Source organism: Grampus griseus (genome assembly GCF_964374135.1).
Source record: "Grampus griseus genome assembly, chromosome: 1".
Lineage (NCBI taxonomy): Eukaryota > Metazoa > Chordata > Mammalia > Artiodactyla > Delphinidae > Grampus > Grampus griseus.
This window is the reverse complement of record NC_139017.1, coordinates 108,951,063-108,974,856: the sequence shown is the minus strand read 5'-3', so window position 1 is coordinate 108,974,856 and position 23,794 is coordinate 108,951,063. Positions and strand designations below refer to the sequence as shown.

General features: G+C 39.8%; 1 protein-coding gene across 1 annotated transcript in view; it reads left to right on the top strand.

Annotated features, from left to right (window-relative positions):
- The window catches only part of DNAI3 (dynein axonemal intermediate chain 3), a gene marked incomplete at both ends in the record, with an annotated part of 71,786 nt that overhangs the window by 5,800 nt on the left and 42,192 nt on the right, over positions 1-23,794 (top strand). Inside the window, 5 exons of the mRNA XM_082664941.1 lie at positions 6,625-6,806; positions 7,401-7,505; positions 10,082-10,231; positions 11,286-11,485; positions 16,837-16,953. Coding sequence (XP_082521067.1) covers positions 6,625-6,806; positions 7,401-7,505; positions 10,082-10,231; positions 11,286-11,485; positions 16,837-16,953 — 754 coding nt within the window. The remainder of the gene's footprint in view (positions 1-6,624; positions 6,807-7,400; positions 7,506-10,081; positions 10,232-11,285; positions 11,486-16,836; positions 16,954-23,794) is intronic.

Sequence of the window (23,794 nt, the reverse complement as noted above, 5' to 3'; positions counted from 1 at the left end):
GAAAAAGAAATCTTAGCACTTTGTAGTGAGACTTGAGGGTAGGTTTTGACTTAGCATCCCCTTATTTTACAGCCTCTCTCTCCACCCCCAGACTCCCCTCAGGCAACACCAGGACCCTCTGACTTCCTTGATGTGGGGTCTGACATTGTCAGCTGTCACTCAGGACTTGTGGCTGTTATGCTGCAGGGGACTAGGTTTCCCTCTCCTACCAAGGAACCAAGGGAGCAATAGACTAGCTAAAAACTGTCTCCTAATTAAGGCAACGTCTGGAGGTTTCTAGAGAAGAGGTATGATTTTTACATGTAGTTAACATTTACAGAGTAACAGCTTTGTGCCCGGCATACCCCTCATCCCTTCAGCTCTAGGAAGTAACATTGCTGTGGCCATTACAAGATGGAGGTGCTGTGACTCCCAAAAGTTAAATAATTTACCCAAATTATAAGTCACACTTTAATACAGGTTAGAGTATCTGTGGTGTATTAATGGTCTATTGCTGCTATAACAAATTACCACAAATTTGTTATCATACAATTTTAGAAATCAGGAGTCTGAAATTACTTTCACTGGGGTAAAGTCAAGGTGTTGGCAGTGCTGGTTCCTTCTGGAGGCTCGGAAGGGATAATCTGTTTTTTTACCTTTTTCACCTAATGGCTCCCTGTGTCCATTGACTCTTGGCCCCTTCCTCTGTCTTCAAAGCCAGCAGCATAGCATCTTCTAATCTTTCTCTGGCGTAGACCTCTGCCTCCGTGTCACATGTCCTTCCTTGGCATTGACCCTCCTGCCTTTCTCTTATAAGGACCCTTGTGATTACATTGGACCCACCTCAGGAGCCCAGTAATCTTCCCATCTCAAGATCCTGAACTTAATCACACCTGCAAGTCCCTTTTGGCATGTAAGGCAACATATTCACAGGTTTCAGAAATTAGGACATGGATATCTTTGGGGGGACATTATTCTGTTTACCACAAGTGATTAATAGCACAGTTTTTGGAATTAAACAGACGTGGTTTGAATCATAATTCTGCCACTTAATGACTGTGTGACCACAAACAACTTCACCTCTCTGGGCCTCTGCTTCCTCATCTGAAGAATGAGGTAGTGATACCTACCTCATGAGCTTGTTGCAGAAGTTAAATTAGGTAGTCCATGCACATTTCCTTACAGAGCGCTGTCTCAAAGAAGGTTTGCATTTTACTGTTGTTAGTATAAAAACAAAATACTATAAAGATAGAGAAATAGGGAATTCCCCTGCGGTCCAGTGGTTAGGACTCCGCACTTTCACGGCCAAGGGCCCGGGTTCATTCCCTGGTCAGGGTACTAAGATCCCACAAGCTGCACGGCGCGGCCAAAAAAAAAGATAGAGAAAGATCAGTGAATGAGAATAAGGAGTCCAAAACTATATTCACATATATATGGTCGATTGATTTTCAACGAAAGTAAGTACAAAGGCAGTTCAGTGGAGAAGAGATAGTCTTTTCAACAAATGATGCTGGAACAGTTGGATATTTACATGCAAAAAAGTGAACCTCAATCCATATCGCACATTATATACGAACATTATCTCAAAATGGATCATAGACCTAAACATAAAACCAAATATTATAAAACTTCTAGAAGAAAACATAGGAGAAAAATCTTTGTAACCTTGGATTAGCAAAGATTTCTGAGATACAACACCCCAAACTGTAACTCTTAAGAAATCTTTGCCTAATTCATTTTTTCTTTTATGAAATACTAGTCAGAAATATAAAGGAATGAGCTACTGCTACGTGCAGCAACATGAGTGAGTCTCAAAATAATTGTGCTGAGCAAAAGAAGACAAACAAACAAAAAGTGTTGTGCAATTTTTAAGGAAATGTGCATGGACTACCTAATTTAACTTCTGCAACAAGCTCATGCGGTAGGTATCACTACCTCATTCCTCAGATGAGGAAGCAGATGCCCAGAGAGGTGAGTTTTATAACTATTCCATAAAAAACAAACTACTTATCTATAGCAATAGAAAGCAGAGCAATGGTTACCTGGGAGTGAGGAGGGGTGCTGGGAGAAGGGGCAGGAGGAAACTTTTGGGGATTATAGATTTGTTCTTTATCTCCATTGTGATGATGGTTTCATGGGTAAATGCATATGTTTATCAAATTGTACACTTTAAATATATACAGTTTATTATTTATCAATTATATCTCAATAAAACTTTTTTTTAAAGTAAACAACAACCAAAATGCTAAAAAAAAAAAGATATGGATGAAATGCACGGGGCTTATTTACATACTCTGGTTCAATATACAGGACAACTGATGTGTGACCTATGATTTATATTGCACCGGCCTCTTCCTTGCTCGCACAGCAAGATTCCGAGCTAGTTAGTTGTGTGGAGCTTGAGTCTGTCTTTGGCTCCTGCTCTACCAAGTGAATAACTGTCATTCACTGCATCCTATACAGTGTATCTCTCTTACCTCCCTGACTATCTGTGAAGGTGGAGGAGGACCATCTCCTGTGCTCTGCTGTGTTCACGCTTTTTTTTTTTTTTTTTTTTTTTTTGCGGTACACGGGCCTCTCACTGTTGTGACTTCTCCCGTTGCGGAGCACAGGCTCCGGACGCGCAGGCTCAGCGGCCATGGCTCACGGGCCCAGCCGCTCCGCGGCATGTGGGATCTTTCTGGACCGGGGCACGAACCCGTGTCCTCTGCATCGGCAGGCAGACTCTCAACCACTGCGCCACCAGGGAAGCCCTGTGTTCACCCTGTGTTCACACTTTTGAGAGAAGGTATGGCCTGCTAGTTACAGTGCAGGGACCTTGGTTTGGATCCTAGCTCCCCTATTTCTAACTCCCAGCCCCCAACCTTGGATACCTTACTTGGACTCTGTGGGCCTCAGTTTTCTCAGCTAAAAAATGGAGGCAGCCCTTCTCCTCTGCGCCAACATCTTTCTCACCCTCCTGGACCACTCTGCTGGAGGCACAACTGAGCCCAGAGCCCATCTCATCGCTAATCACCAGAGCCTCATTGTTACATACCTACAGTGCTATCTTCAGTGCAGGCCTCAAAGCCTAAATAACAACAATTCTTACACTGAGTTTAGCCAGAGACCCTTGGGGTGGCCAGTAGCGTCAGGCCTTGCTCTGTTTAGTTTGGCCATTGTTCAGGTAGGGCACGGAGGTACTAGACTCTAGGAGTTCTGTGTAGTCTATTGGCTACGAGTTGCCTGCAGTTATTACCGATTCCCGACCCCAGCCAGAAACAGGCTACTACTACTGCTAACTTCTAGATAAAGGAATGTTAGATCCTCTATTAAAGTTGCCTTGAAAAAGCCCAATTAGTGTAAAAGGATTATTTTTATGACAAATATCCAGCCAGTAGGATTTGAAGTATGTTTAGTGGGAGCAGGTGACATAGAACACCATCTTTGTCAGTGTCCTTCCAGTTTTGTGAAGGGTAGGAAGCTTTCTGGTCTTTGTGAGCACCTCTGTTTATGAAGGGCGGCCACCTCCTTTTTGGCTTCAGCTCAGTGTGGGTCTCACAGTTCCACCTAGTGGTTTTCCAAGACAAAACTCCAAGGGCTGTTATGCATCGGACACTCTACAAATTACGGCTGGCAGTGTGATTTTAAAGGATAACTTGCATGTGAATCGAGTCAACAGCTGTTTTGGGGCAGACGCCGAGGCTGTGGCTGCCCTGCAACGTCACCTCTGCCTCACCAGCAGCCAGGATCTGGGCCCTGAGGTCCCCCCCGAGGGCGTGCTGGGGGCCCTGCTGTGTGTGAAGCTCTGGAGACCCCCTCATCCCAGGCGCCAGCACACTGCTTCCTGTCATAAGCACCCCCGGGATCCTGCGTGCCCTCTGGCCCTGGACCATCCCATCCCTGACACCTGGACAGCTCCCGCAGGCACATCGAGAGCGGCTTATCCCGCCAGCCACAGTTGCTGCACTCTAACCCCAAGATCCCCACCCCGAACCCCACAATAAATATGATCTGAAGCAAACAAACAAACAACAACAACAACAAAAAACAGTTGCCTTTGAGCATCCTCTACATGCAGGTGTTAGGGTTAGTATTTTAAGGGGAGATAAAAATGGGCAATTTGTCCCTAATTTATGAACCGCTTGTATTCCAAATGTTTGTTTATTATGCCAACTGATTGCAATTTGGAATATATTTCCATACATAATCAGTGTTATGCATAGGGTCACTAATAATCACCTGAATAATCATATCATAGAGCTTCCAGGGCGAGGGGTCAATGTTTCTGTGGGAAAATAAGCTCAAAATTCCTACTTGAGAGGCTGCATGCACTTTTCACCTCGAGGACGCACCTGTTGAGCAGTGGGAGGGAGGATGTTGGGACATCCAGGTGTGGGGGGCCTGGAGAGGATGGGAGTGGGTTCTGGGGCCCCCGGAGCATAGAGTTGGGGGAGGGAGTTCTGGGGATAAATGCAGAACTGAACCTGGGGTGGTAGAAGCTGATGGTGATAAAAAGGATAAGAAAATGAGAGGTAGGGTTGAGAGAGAAGATTGACGCAAAACGATAACTTGTCTTCTTCCATCTGCTGTCCCAGGGCTTGCTGCTGCCCAGGACTGACCTGGGGTGGGGGGCAAAGGGACAGGAAGAACAGGAATGGAAGCCTGTTGAACCTCCCCTCCCTCCTCTTTTGAGGGCAATTCTGGGACTGGGGAACCAGAGGAGGGAAGAAAGATTCCCTACCTCACCTTCCTCCCCAGTTCCAGGTTTACTAATACAACCTAATTGGAAAGTCAGTAGCTTTAAAGTGTGAAGAACTAGGGCTTCCCTGGTGGCGTAGTGATTAAGAATCCGCCTGGCAACGCAGGCGACACGGGTTCGAGACCTGGTCCAGAATGATCCCACATGCCGCGGAGCCACTAAGCTCAGGCACCACAACTACCGAAGCCCGCTCTCCCTAGAGGCCGTGCTCCTCAGCAAGAGAAGCCACCGCAATGAGAAGCCCGCACACCGCAATGAAGAGTAGCCCCTGCTCACCACAACTAGAGAAAGCCCGTGCACAGCAACAAAGACCCAACGCAGGCAAAAATAAATAAATTTAAAAAAAAAAAAAAGTGTGAAGAACTGAATAACAAGTTTGACTGAAAAAGAGCCCTAGGGAGCAGAGGTACCTATCTAGGGTCAAGGGAAGTTTCTTTAAAACGGGAGACCATTGAGCAAATCAGCATGCTGAGGGCAAACAGCGCAGAGGTAGGAAAGGTTGACGGGAGAGGAAGAGTTGATGGGCTGAGAAGGGTGGAGAGGGGCAGGCAGGTCTTCGAACTGGGGGGAAGGGCAGAAAGACGGGGCCTGTGCTGATGAGCTGGTGGGCAGGGCTGCGGGACATCACAGGATTCTTTGCTGTACAGACACAGAATTTTCTCTGTGAGAGGAAGCAGGGTCACCTGGTGAGAGAGAGCAACAGGTGAAGGGGTGAGGGAGGAGGTGTTTTAGGAGAGCAATACAGGTTTGATAGAGCCTAAGATGGTGGTAATACCTTTGAACCAATAATTTCACTTTTACAACCTATCCTGGGAAAATAATTTGAAAAAGAACAGATACATGTATATGTATAACTGAAAAAAAAATATGAACTGCTATTTTCAACGGTCATTCAGGCCATTTCTGTACATTCTCATCATATATAACTGTCTTGGTTCTTACGCTTTTGTTATTCATTAGATCTTAAGTATTAGTTTTGAGAATTTGACCTTTGTCTTCTTTCAGATTTAAAATATAATGTTAAACCACACACAAAATTTTTTTTTAAAACCTAAGAAAATAATTTGAAATGTGATAAAAGTTTATAAACTATATATTTGTTTGTAGAGTTATTTATAATCACTAGAAACAAATGAGAAAAAATGTAATGCTTACCAACAACAGAACAGTTAAAAATTATGCTATAGAATTACATTAATTTAAAATGATGCATTAGAAAAATTATATAATGTCATAGTAAAATTCTAGTGACATAATAGTAAGTATGAAAGGCAGGATTTAGAATTTCATTTAAGATACTATATATGGAGTGACTGGAAGGAAATAGAGCAAACGATTAATAGAGGTTCTCTCTTGAGAGATAGAATTATGGGGAATTGTTATTTTCATCTTTTTATCTTTTTGACATTAAAAAAATTTTTTATTTTATATTGGAGTATAATTGATTTACAATGCTGTGTTAGTTTCAGGTGTACAGCAAAGTGATTCAGTTATACATATATCTATTCTTTTTCAGATTTTTTTCCCATTGAGGTTATTATAGAATATTGAGTACAGTTCCCTGTGCTATACAGTAGGTCCTTGTTGGTTATCTATTTTAAGTATAGTAGTGTGTATATGTCAATTCCAAACTCCCAGTTTATCCCTCCCTGCTGTCACATTTCCCCTTTTGTAACGATACGTTTGTTTCCTAAGTCTGTGAGTCTGTTTCTGTTTTGTAAATAAGTTCATTTGTTGACATTTTTTATAATGGATAAACTTACTTTAAAAATATGAACAATGATTTTAAAGTCTTTTAAAATTTTAACCAAGGCAATTATTTAAAGCAAACAATTGCATGTTTCTTAGTGTTAATATTTTAAATGGTTATATTTAATGTCCAAATTCCACTTTGCCTTTCCCAGGTCATCCAGAAATTTATCCTTTAGTGTTAACTAGCAAGACCCAGGAGATATTTAACTGCAGAATAGATGAAGATGTCACAGATGAACAACCTTATAAACTTATCAGAAAAGAAGATATTTTTGCAGACTTTGAAAACAGAGCTGCAGTATCTGATTTCTACCCAGTCAAAAAAATTATTCAGGTAAGTACAGTATCCCTCTTTATTTTTCAGTCCTACCTCAAGAGGTTCCTGATACATAATCACAAAAGTTGGAGAGATTTCTGAGTTCAAATCTGGCATTTCCCATTACTTTGGGCAAATGCTAGCTTGCCCATCCCTCCTTGGGAATCCTTCTTGATGACCCTTTGTGAAAAGCGAACTCCTATCTGTGACATTTTGTCTTACTCCACACCCAGAAAAGCTCATCCTTGCCCAATTTTAGCTAGAAAGGGAACCTACCCTTATTTTCCCATACTGCTTTAATTGTTTAATTCATAATTTTAGTCCTGATTTGTCCGCAAACATGCTACAGAGCACAATACCAAATAAAAGGAATGCTTCCTTTTTTTCCTGTTAGAAATAAAATTGCATGGTAAGTTTCCCTGGATGCATTGTGTTTTAAGAGCGTTTGTAAGTTAATAAAATAACTTTGCAATTTGAGGTTATTAACCATAGGTTAGCACTATGGTTATCTTCTATGATTGATTGATCAAAGAAATATTAATTTTGTGTCAAATCTGAATAAACTGAATGACTACTGAACATTAACCTTCTGTTTTGATTATATTTTTGTAGGAATATCCTGGAGATGAGCTTCTCCTTGTTTACGACAAAGACTTCAAATATGGGCTTAACTTTTATCTTATTGGAACTGAAGAGGGCAAGGAAAACTATTTAAATGTAAGCACACCCTAAGCAATCTGTTGATTGTCAGAAGGAAGCAGTACCTCTGGGGGAACCCCAGACATGGTCATGATTATTCTCGTTCAGCTCTGATTCCCTGGGGCCTAGAGTAGGTGGGCTAAGGGTGAGCTAACTCAGACAACTCAGGGTAGCAGATACTCTACTTATTTGCCCTTCATTTACCCAGTGGGACTGGAAACAACAAATCTGGAGTACCACTGCTCTCGGCCATTCCTTGGCCCATATTCCTGCTTCTTCTCTTGCCATCACCATGACTTTGGGTAAGCTACTGAACCTCTCATCTGCAAAACGGTGGCACCAATAGGGCTGTTGTGAAGATTAAATGGGTTGATGCAGGTAAAGCCCTTTGTATAGTGCCTGGCACAAAGCTAAGTGCTCCATAAATTTTTGCTATGATTATTTAAAAGCAAAATTTTTAAAGGACAACTTGGTCAGTGGGCAATTGAGGGGAACAGGGTGTCAAAGATAAGCAGAATATAAAAGAATGGTAGTTTCCAAGGAAAGGAAGTCAGTTCACCTTCGGAATGTTGCGTTCCAAGTGGTCATGAAAGGCAACAGGTTTCTGACACTTGCCTTCCGGTCTGGCATCCTCATGGGGAGGTTTGGTCAAACTGAGGGAGACAGAGGGGTTTGTGTGGTTGTCCAATAAGCAAGAAAAATAAAGGAAAGCCATAGAATTTTAAAATATCGAACACTTTTTACATTTGAAATAATTTCTCAGTTAGCCTTAACATTTTCAGTTTTATTTTTATGATTGCTTTACTCTGTGTTTTAATTTTTTTATTATGGTGAAATATTTCAAGTGTATAGAAAAGCACAGATGATGAAACAAATATCTATGCAGTCACCACTCAGAATTAACAAATGTTAATATTTTATCATATTTACTTCAAATTCTTTTGAAACGAAAGAAAATATAAGAGATAATGTTTTACTGCCTCTTATATCCTCCTTAATTCAATTTTTCTAACTTCTCTCTATAAGGAACTATTATTCTAAGGTTGTTATATAGTCTTCTGTCCATGGTTTCATACTGTTACCATGCATGTATGCTCCACAAATGCTCCACTTTATTGTTTCTTTCATTTAAATTTTATATAAAATTGTATTATACAACTTGTTTTGCAACTTTTGTTTTTCACCAAATTGTAAAATTCTAGGATCTATTCATGTTGATATGTTTAAAATCATATACATGTAGATTGAGTTTGTTCATTGCAACTGTTTTATGAGATTTTTATCTTCTGACTATACCAAAATGTATCAACCCTTTTCCCTATTGATATTCATTTGGTTGCCCATTTTTTCACTATCATGAATAAAGTAGCAGTGAACATCTATATATCTATATATGTACCTGTATCTATATCTTTATCTGTCTGTATATCTTCTTGTGGACATCTTGGTTTAAAAAACATTTGCTGTTTATAATTTAACGGATATCATATTTATTCATACATTTAATCCTCTCATCAGAAAAACATTTCATTAAATCAGAGAAAATTAGTTTTATATTTTATCAAGTTTTAGCATTCCATATTCTTAAACGCATACAGTAAATGCTTTTTTCTTACCACACATCTTTTCCTTTTTTTCCTCTCCCCTCTTGATTCTTTCATCTTCTTTATATACATATATATATATATATATATATATCCTTGATCTCTTTCTTTTTTGTCATTCTTCCTTTTTTTTTTTACATAGTTTCCCTCTCATAGTTGAAAAGCATGAACCAACAAAGAAGAAAAATAATAAGAGCTTAACGAATTTATATAAAAGCAAAGTTTATTGCAAAATATACATGTGTAATTATAACCTAAATTTGGTAATATGTATATATATTTGCTGAACTTATCTCTTTTTTATTAATTGAAGTGTAGTTGATTTACAATGTTGTGTTAGTTTCAGGTGTACAGCAATGTGATTCAGTTTTATATACATATGTGTATATATGTATATATATATTCTTTTTCAGATTCTTTTCCCTTATAGGTTATTACAAAATACTGAGTAGAGTTCCCTGTGCTATACAGTAGGTCCTTGTTGGTTATCTATCTTATATACAGTAGTGTGTATATGTTAATCCCACCTCCTAATTTATTCCTCCCCCCTTTCCCTTTGGCAGCCATAGGTTTTTTTCTGGTAATATATTTTATTTTATTTTTTAATATATTATTTTTAAAACTTTTATTATTATTTATTTTATTTATTTATTTTTGGCTGCGTTGGGTCTTTGTTGCTGCGCGCGGGCTTTCTCTAGTTGGGGTGAGTGGGGCCTACACTTCGTTGCAGTGCGCGGGCTTCTCATTGCGGTGGTTTCTCTTGTTGCAGAGCGTGGGCTCTAGGCGTGCGGGCTTCAGTTGTGGCTCACGGGCTCTAGAGCTCAGGCTCAGTAGTTGTGGCGCACGGGCTTAGTTGCTCCGCGACACGTGGGATCTCCCCAGCCCAGGGCTCGAACCTGTGTCCCCTGCGTTGGCAGGCGGATTCTTCACCACTGCGCCACCAGGGAAGCCCTGGTAATATATTTTAGAATCCTATTTATTTTATTGCAGCCTCCAGAAGTTCCAGAAGAGCAAGAAGAATGTAAAGAGCATATTCCTGAAGACATATATATTTATAAGCCACCTATCTCTAAACCATGGGTTTCTCTGGGCAGTGAAAAAGAAATTGAGGAAGAATCGGTTAAAGAATCCACAAAAGAGGTAAGCAGCTTGAATATGATGTCTAGCCGTCACCTCCCTATAGCTGAGCAACACGTATTCCCGAGGGATCAGTGTGGTTTGCTGTGTTTGCTGCAGGGATATGGCTTTTTTTGATAGAAGAATGGTCACTGTCTTAGGGGGGTGTTATGGGCTGGACTGTGTCTCCCTCCAAAAGATAAGTTGAAGTCCTAAACCCCAGTACCTCAGAAAGGAAATGAGGGGAGTTTTATCCAATACAGCAGGCGTCATTATAAGAAGACGCTCCTGTGAAAACATAGAGACACAGGGAGAATGCCATGGAAGACGGAGGCAGAAATTGGAGTGATGTATCACAAGCCAAGCAACACCTAGGATTGCTGGCCATCACATCAGAAGCTGGGAGCAGGCAGGGAACAGATTCTGCCTCAGAAGGAACCAACCCTCCAACACCTTAGTTCAGACTTCCAGCCTCCACAACCAAGAGAGAATAAATTCCTGTTGTTTTAAGCTACCTAGTCTGTGGTATGTGGTTACAGCAGCCCTAGGAAACTAACCAAGTGGCATTCCCAGATCAGCCCCTGAGAGGAGCAATCGTGTGCAAGTGATTTATTATGAAAGGGCCCCATAAGAGAATAGGAAAGCAGCAGGACCGAGACAGAAGCCCTGCAAGGGTGCACTCTCAGACAAAACTCTGGCAGAGTGAAGGCTTCAGCCTGCACCTCTAGGGAGCTCTGGAGTGTAAATTATACCTCAGAGTTGTCCCAAACGGAAGCAAAAGAGATGGGCTTCCATATGTCTCCCATCAGTCCATTGCTGGCCTGGATATAAACTTCCAGTCACTTCCTGTTCTTTGTACCTTCAGGCAAAGTGGTCCCGGTAGCTCTAGAGCATCCTCCACAGAAGAGAGGTAGGTGGCTGGTGGCTGTGGGAACAGAGAGCAAAAGGACCTGGAAAGGTGCACAGAAAGTACACAAAGGGGTCCAAGAGGATGTGGGCAGAGCACCAGTGTTATCGACCACACATCATTTTTCTCCAGAGACTCGATTGTTTCCTGTACTGCTTACATGTGTTGCAGATTACATATATGATTTCTCGAAAACGAAGTGAATTTGGTGCCCCAGTTAAGTTCAGTGACCAGAATGCTTCCAGGGTAAAAGATGCCTATATTGAATGTACAGCCTACCCAGATAAAAAGTTTACCCTTAAGCAACTTGAGAGAGATGTTGGCATGCAAGTAGTCCCCAAAATCAAGGACACAAGTACTCAGACAAGATGGTAAGTATGTGATGAATTTATATGTATTTTCAAAGGCAATTGTGGTAAAATCCAGCAACATCCATGATTACTTTGAGAGATCTGTATAATAGAAATGCATTGACAGTGATGCTAGATCTCCACAGAGTAATTCAGCTCAAGATCTAATTATAGGCAACAATGCCTTTTAACAATCTTACTAGGAAAATGAAATACAAGTATATAAGACTGTAAAGATTATGAAGTGGGAAAATGAGCAATGCTGTTAATAACTGTAGTACTTCTCTCAGAGAAGGGGACCTGGTCATCTCATCTGAAATATGACCATTGCCTTCTAACTTGTCTATTCTACTGCCTAAGTGATCATTCTTACGTACCAAATCAGGTTGTTTTACTTCACTACTGCCCAAATCTCTTCCATGTCTCTCCATCTCATCCAGAGCCGTTAGGATGACATATAAGGTCCTCCTTCCTTCATGACAAGGCACTGTCTGCCTGTCCAGCCCTGTTCCCAAGCAAGCCCTCTGTGCTCTAGCCTATGAGCTACTTCCAGCTCCCAGAATACCTGCTCTCCCATGTTTTCCTGCCTTTGCCCTTGCTATTCCTCTGCATAAAATGCCCTTCACTACCTTACCCACCCCTCTTCACCCTTTAAGTTCCAGTTCAGTACCCCCTCCTCTATGATTTCCTAGAAACTCCAGGTAGAGCTGATCACTCTCTCCTCTGGGTTCCCACTAGAGCTTAGAGGTATCTTTACTGTAGTACTGATGACCCATATTTTATTCATCTGCTCACCTGTCTGCCTTAGATCCTGAGCACTTTGAGACTACAAATGATTAATTAAATTTGTAATTTAATTAAAATTTATCCAGTGAATGAATTGATGTAAAATTGATTGCTGAGGGAATGTTTTGGGGACTTGAGCTCGGCTTTGAATGTTGTATAAATCTGAAGACATATTTAGGTAATCTATGCATATTTTTTAGGATTAAAAATGTTATTTTGAAATAATTTTAGATCTATAAAAGATAAGCTACAAATGTTGAATATGATTTGGAGACATAAAGGGAAAACATCCCAGATTTTTTTAAATGACCTGAACATCTAGGGGGTGGGATGAACAGAGTCTGCATGGGGCCACAAGGTGACCAGCCTGAGTAGCGTGGAGGGAGCAGCAGAGACAAGCAGATTCTCTGTGGCAGACAATAGGGAATTTTGGCAAGGTCTGAAGCAAGGGAGAGGCAAGATTAAAGCTATTAAAGTAAGATGAGCCAGGCAGTATGTATTGGAGTGCAGAGGGAAAAAAAAAAAACCGGGAGTTGAGGAGATTGGCCAAATGGGAATCTACTGTAACTAAACCAGGTAAAGTAAGATGGTGTCAGCAAACCAAGAAGAGACGGTGAAGAGGAGACATGTATAAATACAAAATGCTGTAACTCCCATCATTAAAGCCAACAAACAAAAAACTGTTTCAACCTTTCTGGCTATTAGCTACTTTCTCTGCTTTTTTTTTCTTTTTCTTTTTAACAACAAAACTCCTCACAGCAGTTTTTCACATTCTCTAGTTGCACCTTCTCTTCCATTCTGCCTTGAGCCCACTCTAGTCTTAACAAGGTCACCAAAGACCTGCAGTGGTCTGATCGCCTAATCCCATTTTCAGACACCCTCTTTCTCCGCTTCTCATCAGTATTTAACATGGTTGACTATTTCTCCTTCTTGGCTTATGGGCAATACTCAGTGTACCCCTCCTAACTCACTGGCAGCTGCTTCTCAGTCTCTTTTACTTGATCCTTCTCCTTCCGATTTCTAAATATTAAAGGACCCCAAAGCTAACTCCTTTTGATGTTTTCTCTAACTACGCTTAATCCCTGGGTGAATTTATTCATTCCTGTGGTGTTACCTATTATCTGTTTGCTGGTGGCTCCCAAATCTATACCTTCAAGCTCAGTCTCTCCCCTGAACTCTACACTCATATATTCATATGCTTCCTTAAGTATCTAATAGGTGTTTCAAAGTTAACACGCCCAACAACAAACTTTTGATTTTCTATTTTCGTACCTGAAACTCCCTGAATCTTCCTCATCTCAGTACATGGCACTGATCTTCTTGTAATTACTCAGACCCCAAACCTTGAATTTTCTTGGGTCTATCTTCAAAACATATTCACTGCTATCACCTTGGTTCAAGCCATGATCGTCTCTTGCCTAGATTACTGGAATGCACCCTAACTGGGCTTTCTCCATCCATCCTTTCCCTCCTACATTCTGTTCTTCATAGAAGAGCCAGACTAATCCTGTTAAAATGCAAGTCATATCATGTCACTGACAAAAACCCTCCTATGGCTTCCCATCCTGAAGGAACCTACAAGGCTTCATGTGATCTAAATTCCATCTGCCCCTCTACCCTTATTTCCCACAATTCCCCTGGTTCATCCATTCCAGCCCCACTGGCTTCCTTGTTCCTTGAATTCACCAAGCATTGTCTCTCTTCTCTCACCTTCGCCTCACCACCACTTAGAACTGAAGCTCCATGAGACTGGAACTTTGTCTATTTTGTTTACTTCTATATCCCCAACTCCTAGGACAGTTCCTGGCACATATTTATTAAACGGAGGGGGAAAAGGAACCAAGGAAGGGAAGGAGGAGGAGAATGATCAAGTTAAGGAAGAATGTGCAGCGTCACTGACTTGAGTTCAATGTTTAGAGAAGAGCCATGAAATATACAGTGAGAGAGGCTGTGACCAGGAGAATCTTGGGTCCTCAGTGTGGACCACAGTACAAAACATGATTTTCAGATCTCTGTGAACCAAAGGATCAGGAACCATTAAAATGTAATGTTAAAGTTAGAGCACATGTACCTAGATACCAGCGGTCAGGACAAGACATGGGTCAGAAACCGGGGAGGCAGATAGACAGACAGGCCAAACCAAAAGAGATGACGAGAAAGACAAGGATTGGTAGTCAAGTCTTGGCAGAGAATTAGGACATCAAAGATCATTAAACACCAAGAAGTGAGGGTAAGACAGGAAAGAGAGAGGTGATTCGTTAGTACAAAAGAAACTTAGATTTTGAGAAAAATTTCTTAGTCAAGACAACTAGAGATTTCTATTTTTCTACCAGGTTGCAGAAAAGTGAAAAGAATGAGTCAGCCAAGGTAGACTCACGAGGTAGACTCAGAAAGGGAGAGTGAACTTCTAACAACAGGGACCCTAACCACAGGACTCTAGATTTATTAGACTCTCAATGAATGTTGACTGATAATGATGAACAGTTGTTTCTATGTAGATGGAGGATTTAGCGGCAGGTCTTGACCCACAAAGTGGGGTGGTGGGGGGGAGTAAATCAAAGGGAATTCAAATGGTTCAAATCCAGGTGACTTGGGAGAATGCTCGTACCACTTACTAAGATCAGAAATTAGGTGGAAAAGATGGGATATATGATTGTGATGGAAGAAGTAAAAAAACAAAATCAAAGATGAGGTTCAAAGAGTAATGACAATGAAAGCAAATGTTTACAGTGTTCTTACCACATACCAGGCATTCTTCTAAGAATCAATACTTTGCACATATCAACTCAATTAATCCTCACAACTGCCCTCTGAGGTAGGCACCATTCCATTTTACAAATAAGGAAACTAAGGCAAAAAGAGGTTAAAAATGAAAGCTCAATGTTTAGAACATAATTTAAATTTAAAACAATAATGAATAGATCTGCTGAGAAACAACAAAACAAATCACATTTTAAAAAATAAGAGTGACTCAGTCATATTGCTACTTTGATGAAACCACCAGGCACCATATAATTTCTTACTTAATCCTACCTGGAGGGTACTAGTGTGGGATAGAAAATTAAAGGTGACGCTAAGATCTGAACCCAAGTCTCTGGTTCCAGCACCAGCATTCTTTCTTTCCATCACTCTGTCTTCTGCCGTGGATACTGATCTAGGCAGGGAAAAAAAGAATGAATTGTTCAATTAAATATAAACAAAACTCTCTTTACTGCTCTGTTTGATTACTCTCCATTAATATACTTGCCTCTCAGAGACATTTTCCTGACATTTGTTCAACAACACAGGTTAAATACAACCTAATTTTTTTTGAGCACTTAAAATGTCCTAGGCACTGTTTTAAAAGCTTTGCATCTATTAACACATTCAATCCTTACAATGACACTGTGAGCTAGGGACTTTCAGAATTTCTTTTAGGGATGAAAAGCCAGGCACAGAGAGGTTAAATAATTAGCTCAGGGTCACATAGGTAGTAAGTGATAGAACCAGGCTTCAAAGCCAGGCAGCCTGTCACCAGAGTGCACTCTCTTAAGGACTTGCCATATGATCTTTCTACAGCCCCACACCCTAAGATCAAGGAGCTCACTCAGTCTAGTGGGTGAGACTCACAAAGCCCAGAGGTACAATACAATGTGTTGTGTTCAGGGGTGGAGGTGAACACTGAGAGTGGACTGGATGCAATAAGTTTTCTCCCAGAGATGGTGCTGCCATTACTGCCAAAATGTAACTTGTTCCAGGTTTTGTATATTTAGAGCAGAGTTTCTCAACCTCAACACTACCGGCTGGATAATTCTCTGTTGTGGGAGAGCTGCCTTATGCACTCTAGCATCCCTGGGCTCTACCCTCTAGATGCCAGGAGCTCTTCCCAGTTGTGACAGCCAACATTGTTTCCAGACATTACCAAGTATTCATGGATTGAGAAGATGGAACAGGATCGCACTGGTTGAGAAACACTGATTTAATGAAATGAAGAAAGAATGATACACAAATGTGACAAAATGTTAATAATTAATGAATCTGGGTAAAGAATGTATGGGAATTTCTTATACCCTTCTTACAACTTTTCTGTAAGTTTAAAATGATAGCTAAATATATATATTTTTTTAATGCTGCTCTTCCTTTGAAGATACAGCCTGAATAGTTTTTATTTATTTATTTTTTTTGCGGTACGCGGGCCTCTCACCGCTGTGGCCTCTCCCGTCGCGGAGCACAGGCTCCGGACGCGCAGGCTCAGCGGTCATGGCTCACGGGCCCAGCCGCTCCGCGGCATGTGGGATCTTCCCGGACCGGGGCACGAACCTGTGTCCCCTGCATCGGCAGGCGGACTCTCAACCACTGCACCACCAGGGAAGCCCTAAATATTTTTTTTTACAATAAAGAGCTTGTTGATTATGTCAAAGAGAAATTCACAAATAGAATGGCAGCCAACATCAATTGTCTAGGATAAAGAAAGAATTCAATATATAGAATTTAAGTATAAAATAATATCCTAATATTGTCACAGAGAAAAATCTTTGCCCTGTTATGACCTATATTTGCTTGTCTTTGATCTAACTTTTAGTGTTCGATTTCTTTCAATATATTAGGACATATCCCAAAAATGCTACTACGCAATATTATCCAAGAGAATTTTCGGAAGAAGAAAAAGACGCACTGGGACAATCAAAGACTTTGACTGAGTTTCTTAACAATGTGTCTATAAGGTAAAAATTGTATATTAAATTTAAAAAACATAAAATGTATATGTTTCCTTATAATAAGAGGTCTGAAAAAACAACTCTGTACCTGGTGTACAGATAGAAAGTATGAAGACAGTTATCAGATACGCATGAGCATGTGACACATTCTATAGATTCTCAGTCTTTCTTTCCCTTCTATTGCTAAGCAACATGCTAGACCTTCTAAGCTAGGGCCACACCAAACAGTGTCAGCCTGGAAGGTGTATATAGTTGAACATGTGAGGATGTTTTCCTAACGGAAAATTAACATTTATTTACCATGGTTTCCCTTATTTAAGTCTTTTTCTTCACTCCTCAGTCCCCTTCTTAGCTTCATTGATTTTTACAGGATGACAAAGGTGAGGATGTTGTGGATGTTGAGGATATCATTACCATGATGCTAGGAATTTACAAAAATACCTTTTAAATAAGAATCTGAGGTCAGTTCATATGTAATTTTTGGATATGTCACCTTATCTCTAATTCCTGTGTTGCTGCCACTCTTACTGGCCCTGAAAGAGAAGTGTCTTTAAAATGCCCCCTACACTCATATTCAGGCCCTAAGCAGACCCTGGGGACTTCTAAACCAGAGAAAGAGTTTGAAGGTCTCATCAATTTGATATCAGAGTTCAGGTAAGTGGAGCCAATGGTGGACATGTCTACCAGTTGTACGATTGGTTACCATTTCTTCCCAAAATTAAAGATTTGGTAGACAAGTTCATATACAGCCCAAGTTAAGCTCTTCTATTTTTATTTTTAAGAAAACATTTTAAGACTAAATATCTTGAAAATTCCTTGTGACGACCTAGAGGGGTGGGATGGAGGAGGGTGGGAGAGAGGCCCAAGAGGGAGGGGGATATAGGTATACATATAGCTGATTCACTTTGTTGTACAGCAGAAACTAACACAACATTGTAAAGCAATTATAATCTAATAAAGATGTTAAAAAAAAAAGAAAAGGAAATTCCAACAACTCTCAAAAGTTACCTATGCCTAGAGAGAATCTGGTTCAAAAATTCACTAATTATTCAAAGAGAGCTTATTAACTATTTGCCACTCACTCACAGCATGTGTGCTATAGTTTTTCCTATGTAGACAATTAGAAAGAAACCAGAAAACCTGAGGTTTCTTTTCCTCATATCAAAATTAAGTAATTATTAAAATTTTTCCTAAGGACATTAAAAATGAGAAGTCTGTCTATGTACAATCAATTTCAAGGGAATAAATGGTCTATAGCCAATTCTCAATTATCTGCATTGTGTATTATCTTTATTTATTTTTTTAATATTTATTTATTTGGCTTCATCGAGTCTTAGTTGCGGCAAGCCGGATCTTTGTTGCAGCACGCGGGCATGGAGGATCCTTAGTTGCAGCATGCATGTGGGATCTAGTTCCCTGACCAGGGATCCAACCCAGACCTCCTGCATTGGGAGCATGGACTCTTAGCCAATGGACCACCAGGGAAGTCCCTGTATTATCTTTAGACGTGGGCTTTTATTCTTCCCTTTCAATTGCCAAGCTTATAAGGAGAGGGATGGTGAACAGCTTCATAATTCCCTCCTTGAGATGTGGGAAGGAGGAGCCAGAACTATAAGAAGAAAGAGGAAAATTGGTACAGGAATTTTAACAGCATTGGCCAAGAATAAATAAGACACCACATTTACATCACAGCCATGCTTCCCACTCTAGAACTGTTTAAGGTTTACTTAATTTTTTAAGATTAGAATAAGCTTTGTTTTGTTCTGGAAGAGAGCTCTTTTAGAAATGAGTTCTTTCCTTCTCATAGAGTTTTGTCCAGAACAAACCTAAGGCAAGGATTATTTGCAAAAGAAGAAAATGATCTGAGAGAAGAGAGAGAAACTTCAAGAGGATTCTCAAAGCAACTAAGAAACGTTCATTTGGGGGTTAAAAACACAGTGATACCCATGGGCTTTCACTCAGACAACAAGCTTTGCCAGCCTCCAGTTCATCTCTCTCAGGAACCACGTGGGAGAGTGCACCAAAATCAAGAAACAGGAAACCAGAGAAAAGGTGCTGTCTTCACTTCTCCCTTGTGAAGACAGTTCAGGCTGAAACAGAAAGAAGTGATTTTGAAAATGCTAACAAATGCTTCTACTTGAAACTGGGCTTAAACCTTGAAGCTCCGGGTTGTTCATAGGGTTTTTCAGGGTTGTTCAAACACAGGGTTGTTCAAACTTTAATGTGCATATGAACCACCTGGGCATCTTGTTAAAATGCAGGTTCTGACTAAGTAGGTCTGGGGTGGAGCCTGCTGCTTTGCATTTCTAACAGCTCCAGGTCATGCTGATGCTGCCGGTCCAAGGAAATGCATCTAGTTTGAAAGATGAAGTACAAGAAGAATTCAGACCAAAGAGTATTCAATTACGCAGTGAATGGTAGTGTAATGATTAATGACACAGGTATTAAATGGTACCCTTATTTAATATGTTAGGAATATCTATTAGGATACTTACTGCTTATATTTAATTATCTAAATAAAGGGTTTTTTTTCTTATTTTAGGAAATTCACAATTGAAAACCACTTTCAACTTACTATATTTATTAAAAAACCAAGTTGCTTAGACTTTCAGTCATTAGGGTAAAACCTTGGGTGGCATTCTAATTATGGGAAGGCTCCTAGAGGCCTTGGGAGGGGGCTGAGCTTTCAAGCCTAAACATATAAAGGGACAATAAACATTATAGTAACTTATAAAACAGGAACTTGTCAAGCCAAATTCCCTAGACTAAGAAGAGCACCAAGATTGTTTTTTAAAAGAGCAACGTTAGTATTTTTAGCAGGATAATTCTTCATTTTAGGGACTGTCTTATGCATTGTGGGAGGTTTAGTAATAGAATTAAAAACATTAGCACCTCCCAGACACTGTGACAGCTAAAACCACCACCACCACCCACCACCGCACACACACACACACACACACACACACACACACACACACACACTTCTAAGTTCCAAATCTCCCCTTAAGAATCTCTTATTTGTTGTTTTAAATTGTATATAGTATAATTATTATATATATTAATATAATAATCATATATATTTAAATACAATAATTAGTATACATGATCATTTGGTACTGAATATGGCTAAGAAAATTGCCTTTTCTATCAGTTTGGAGTTTTCAAAAAGCAAATGAGATCAAGTTCAAAGTGGAAGTTTACTGAGAAGTTCACTGTGAAAAATAAAGGGAAGGGAAGCAAGATTGAACAGGGAGAGCTTCAGACAAACTCTCAGCCAACACAACAGGGAGCTGCAGAGGAAGACGACCTGTTGGAGGTGTCCTGCCAGGGACAGAACTGGCAGGCCCTTGTGCCCACAGCGGCCATGCTCAGTCTTTTTTTTAACATCTTTATTGGAGTATAATTGCTTTACAATGTTATGGTAATTTCTGCTCTATAACAAAGTGAATCAGCTATACGTATACATGTATCACCATATCCTCTCCCTCTTGCGTCTCACTCCCACCCTCCCTATCCCACCCCTCTAGGTGGACACAAAGCACGCAAAGCACCGAGCTGATCTCCCTGAGCTATGCAGCTGCTTCCCACTAGCTATCTATTTTACATTCGGTAGTGTATATATGTCAATACCACTCTCTCACTTCGTCCCAGCTTACCCTTCCCCCTCCCCATGTTCTGAAGTCCATTCTCTACATCTGAGTCTTTATTCCTGTCCTGCCATTAGGGTCTTCAGAACCTTTTTTATTTTTTTTTTAGATTCCATATATATGTGTTAGCATACAGTATTTGTTTTTCTCTTTCTGACCTACTTCACTCTGTATGACCAACTCTAGGTCCGTACACCTCACTACAAATAACTCAATTTTGTTTCTTTTTATGGCTGAGTAATACTCCATTGTATATATGTGCCACATCTTGTTTATCCATTCATCTGTTGATGGACACTTGGGTTGTTTCCAAGTCCTGGCTATTGTAAATAGTGCTGCAATGAACATTGTGGTACATGAATCTTTTTGAATTATGTCTTTCTCAGGGTATATGCCCAGTAGTAGGATTGCTGGGTCATATGGTAGTTCTATTTTTAGGTTTTGAAGGAACCTCCATACTGTTCTCCATAGGGGCTGTATCAATTTACATTCACACCAACAGTGCAAGAGGGTTCCCTTTTCTCCACACCCTCTCCAGCATTTATTATTTGTAGATTTTTTGATGATGACCATTCTGACTGGTGTGAGGTGACACCTCATTGTAGTTTTGATTTGCATTTCTCCAATGGTTAGTGATGTTGAGCATCCTTTCATGTGTTTGTTGGCAATCTGTATATCTTCTTTGGAGAAATGTTGATTTAGGTCTTCTGCCCATTTTTGGATTGGGTTGTTTGTTTTTTCGATATTGAGCTGCATGAGCTGCTTGTATATTTTGGAGATTAATCCTTTTTCATTTGCTTTGTTTGCAAATACTTTCTCCCATTCTGAGGGTTGTCTTTTCATCTTGTTTATGGTTTCCTTTGCTCTGCAAAAGCTTTTAAGCTTCATTAGGTCCCATTTGTTTATTTTTGTTTTTATTTCCATTTCTCTAGGAGGTGGGTCTAAAAGGATCTTGCTGTGATTTATGTCATAGAGTGCTCTGCCTAGGTTTTCCTCTAAGAGTTTTATAGTGTCTGGCCTTACATTCAGGTGTCTAATCCATTTTGAGTTTATTTTTGTGTATGGTGTTAGGAAGTGTTCTAATTTCATTCTTTTACATGTAGCTGTCCAGTTTTCCCAGCACCACTTATTGAAGAGGCTATCTTTTGTACATTGTATATCCTTGCCTCCTTTGTCATAGATTAGTTGACCCTAGATGCATGGGTTTTTCTCTGGGATTTCTATCCTGTTCCATTGGTCTATATTTCTTTTCTTGTGCCAGGACCATACTGTCTTGATTACTGTAGCTTTGTAGTATAGTCTGAAGTCAGGGAGCCTGATTCCTCCAGCTCCGTTTTTCGTTCTCAAGATTGCTTTGGCTATTCAGGGTCTTTTGTGTTTCTACACAAATTGTGAAATATTTTGCTCTAGTTCTGTGAAAAATGCCATTGGTAGTTTGATATGGATTGCACTGAATCTGTAGATTGCTTTGGGTAGTATAGTCATTTTCACAATGTTGATTCTTCCAATCCAAGAACGTGGTATATCTCTCCATCTGTTTGTATCACCTTTAATTTCTTTCATCAGTGTCTTATAGTTTTCTGCATACAGGTCTTTTGTCTCCTTAGGTAGGTTTATTCCTAGGTGTTTATTCTTTTTGTTGCAATGGTAAATGGGAGTGTTTCCTTAATTTCTTTTTAAGATTTTTCATCATTAGTGTATGGGAATGCAAGAGATTTCTGTGCATTAATTTTGTATCCTGCTACTTTACCGAATTCATTGATCAGGTCTAGTAGTTTTCTGGTAGCATCTTTAAGATTCTCTTTGTATAGTATCATGTCATCTGCAAACAGTGACCATTTTCCTACTTCTTTTCTGATTTGCATTCCTTTAATTTCTTTTTCTTCTCTGATTGCTGTGGCTAAAACTTCCAAAACTATGTTGAATAAGAGTGGTGAGAGTGGGAAACCTTGTCTTGTTCCTGACCTTAGTGGAAATGGTTTCAGTTTTTCACCATTGAGAATGATGTTGGCTGTGGGTTTGTCATATATGGCCTTTATTATGGTGAGGTAAGTTCCCTTAATGCCTACTTTCTGTAGGGTTTTTATCATAAACGGGTGTTGAATTCTGTCGAAAGCTTTTTCTCCATCTATTGAGATGATCATATGGTTTTTCTCCTTCCATTTGTTAATATGGTTTATCACATTGATTTGCATATATTGAAGAATCCTTGAGTTCCTGGGATAAACCCCACTTGATCATGGTGTATGATCCTTTTAATGTGCTGTTGGATTCTGTTTGCTAGTATTTTATTGAGGATTTTTGCATCTATGTTCATCAGAGATATTGGCCTGTAGTTTTCTTTTTTTGTGACATCTTTGTCTGGTTTTGGTATCAGGGTGATGGTAGCCTCAAGGAATGAGTTTGGGAGTGTTCCTCCCTCTGCTTTATTTTGGAAGAGTTTGAGAAGGATAGGTGTTAGCTCTTCTCTAAATGTTTGATAGAATTCACCTGTGAAGCCATCTGGTCCTGGGCTTTTGTTTGTTGGAAGATTTTTAATCACAGTTTCAATTTCATTGTTTGTGATTGGTCTGTTTATATTTTCTATTTCTTCCTGGTTCAGTCTCAGAAGGTTGTGCTTTTCTAAGAATTTGTCCATTTCTTCCAGGTTGTCCATTTTTTTGGCATATAGTTGCTTGTAGTAGTCTCTCATGATCCTTTGTTTTTTCTTCAGTGTCAGTTGTTACTTCTTCTTTTTCATTTCTAATTCTATTGAATTGAGTCTTCTCCCTTTTTTCTTGATGAATCTGGCTAATGTTTTATCAATTTTGTTTATCTTCTCAAAGAACCAGCTTTTAATTTTATTGATCTTTGCTATCATTTCCTTCATTTCTTTTTCATTTATTTCTGATCTGATCTTTATGATTTCTTACCTTCTGCTAGCTTTGAGGTTTTTTTGTTCTTCTTTCTCTAATTGCTTTAGGTGTAAGGTTACATTGTACATTTGAGATGTTTCTTGTTTCTTGAGGTAGGATTGTATTGCTATAAACTTCCCTCTTAGAACTGCTTTTGCGGCATCCCATGGGTTTTGGGTCGTCATGTTTTCATTGTCATTTGTTTCTAGGTATTTTTTGATTTCCTGTTTGATTTCTTCAGTGATCTCTTGGTTATTTAGTAGTGTATTGTTTAGCCTCCATGTGTTTGTATTTTTTACAGATTTT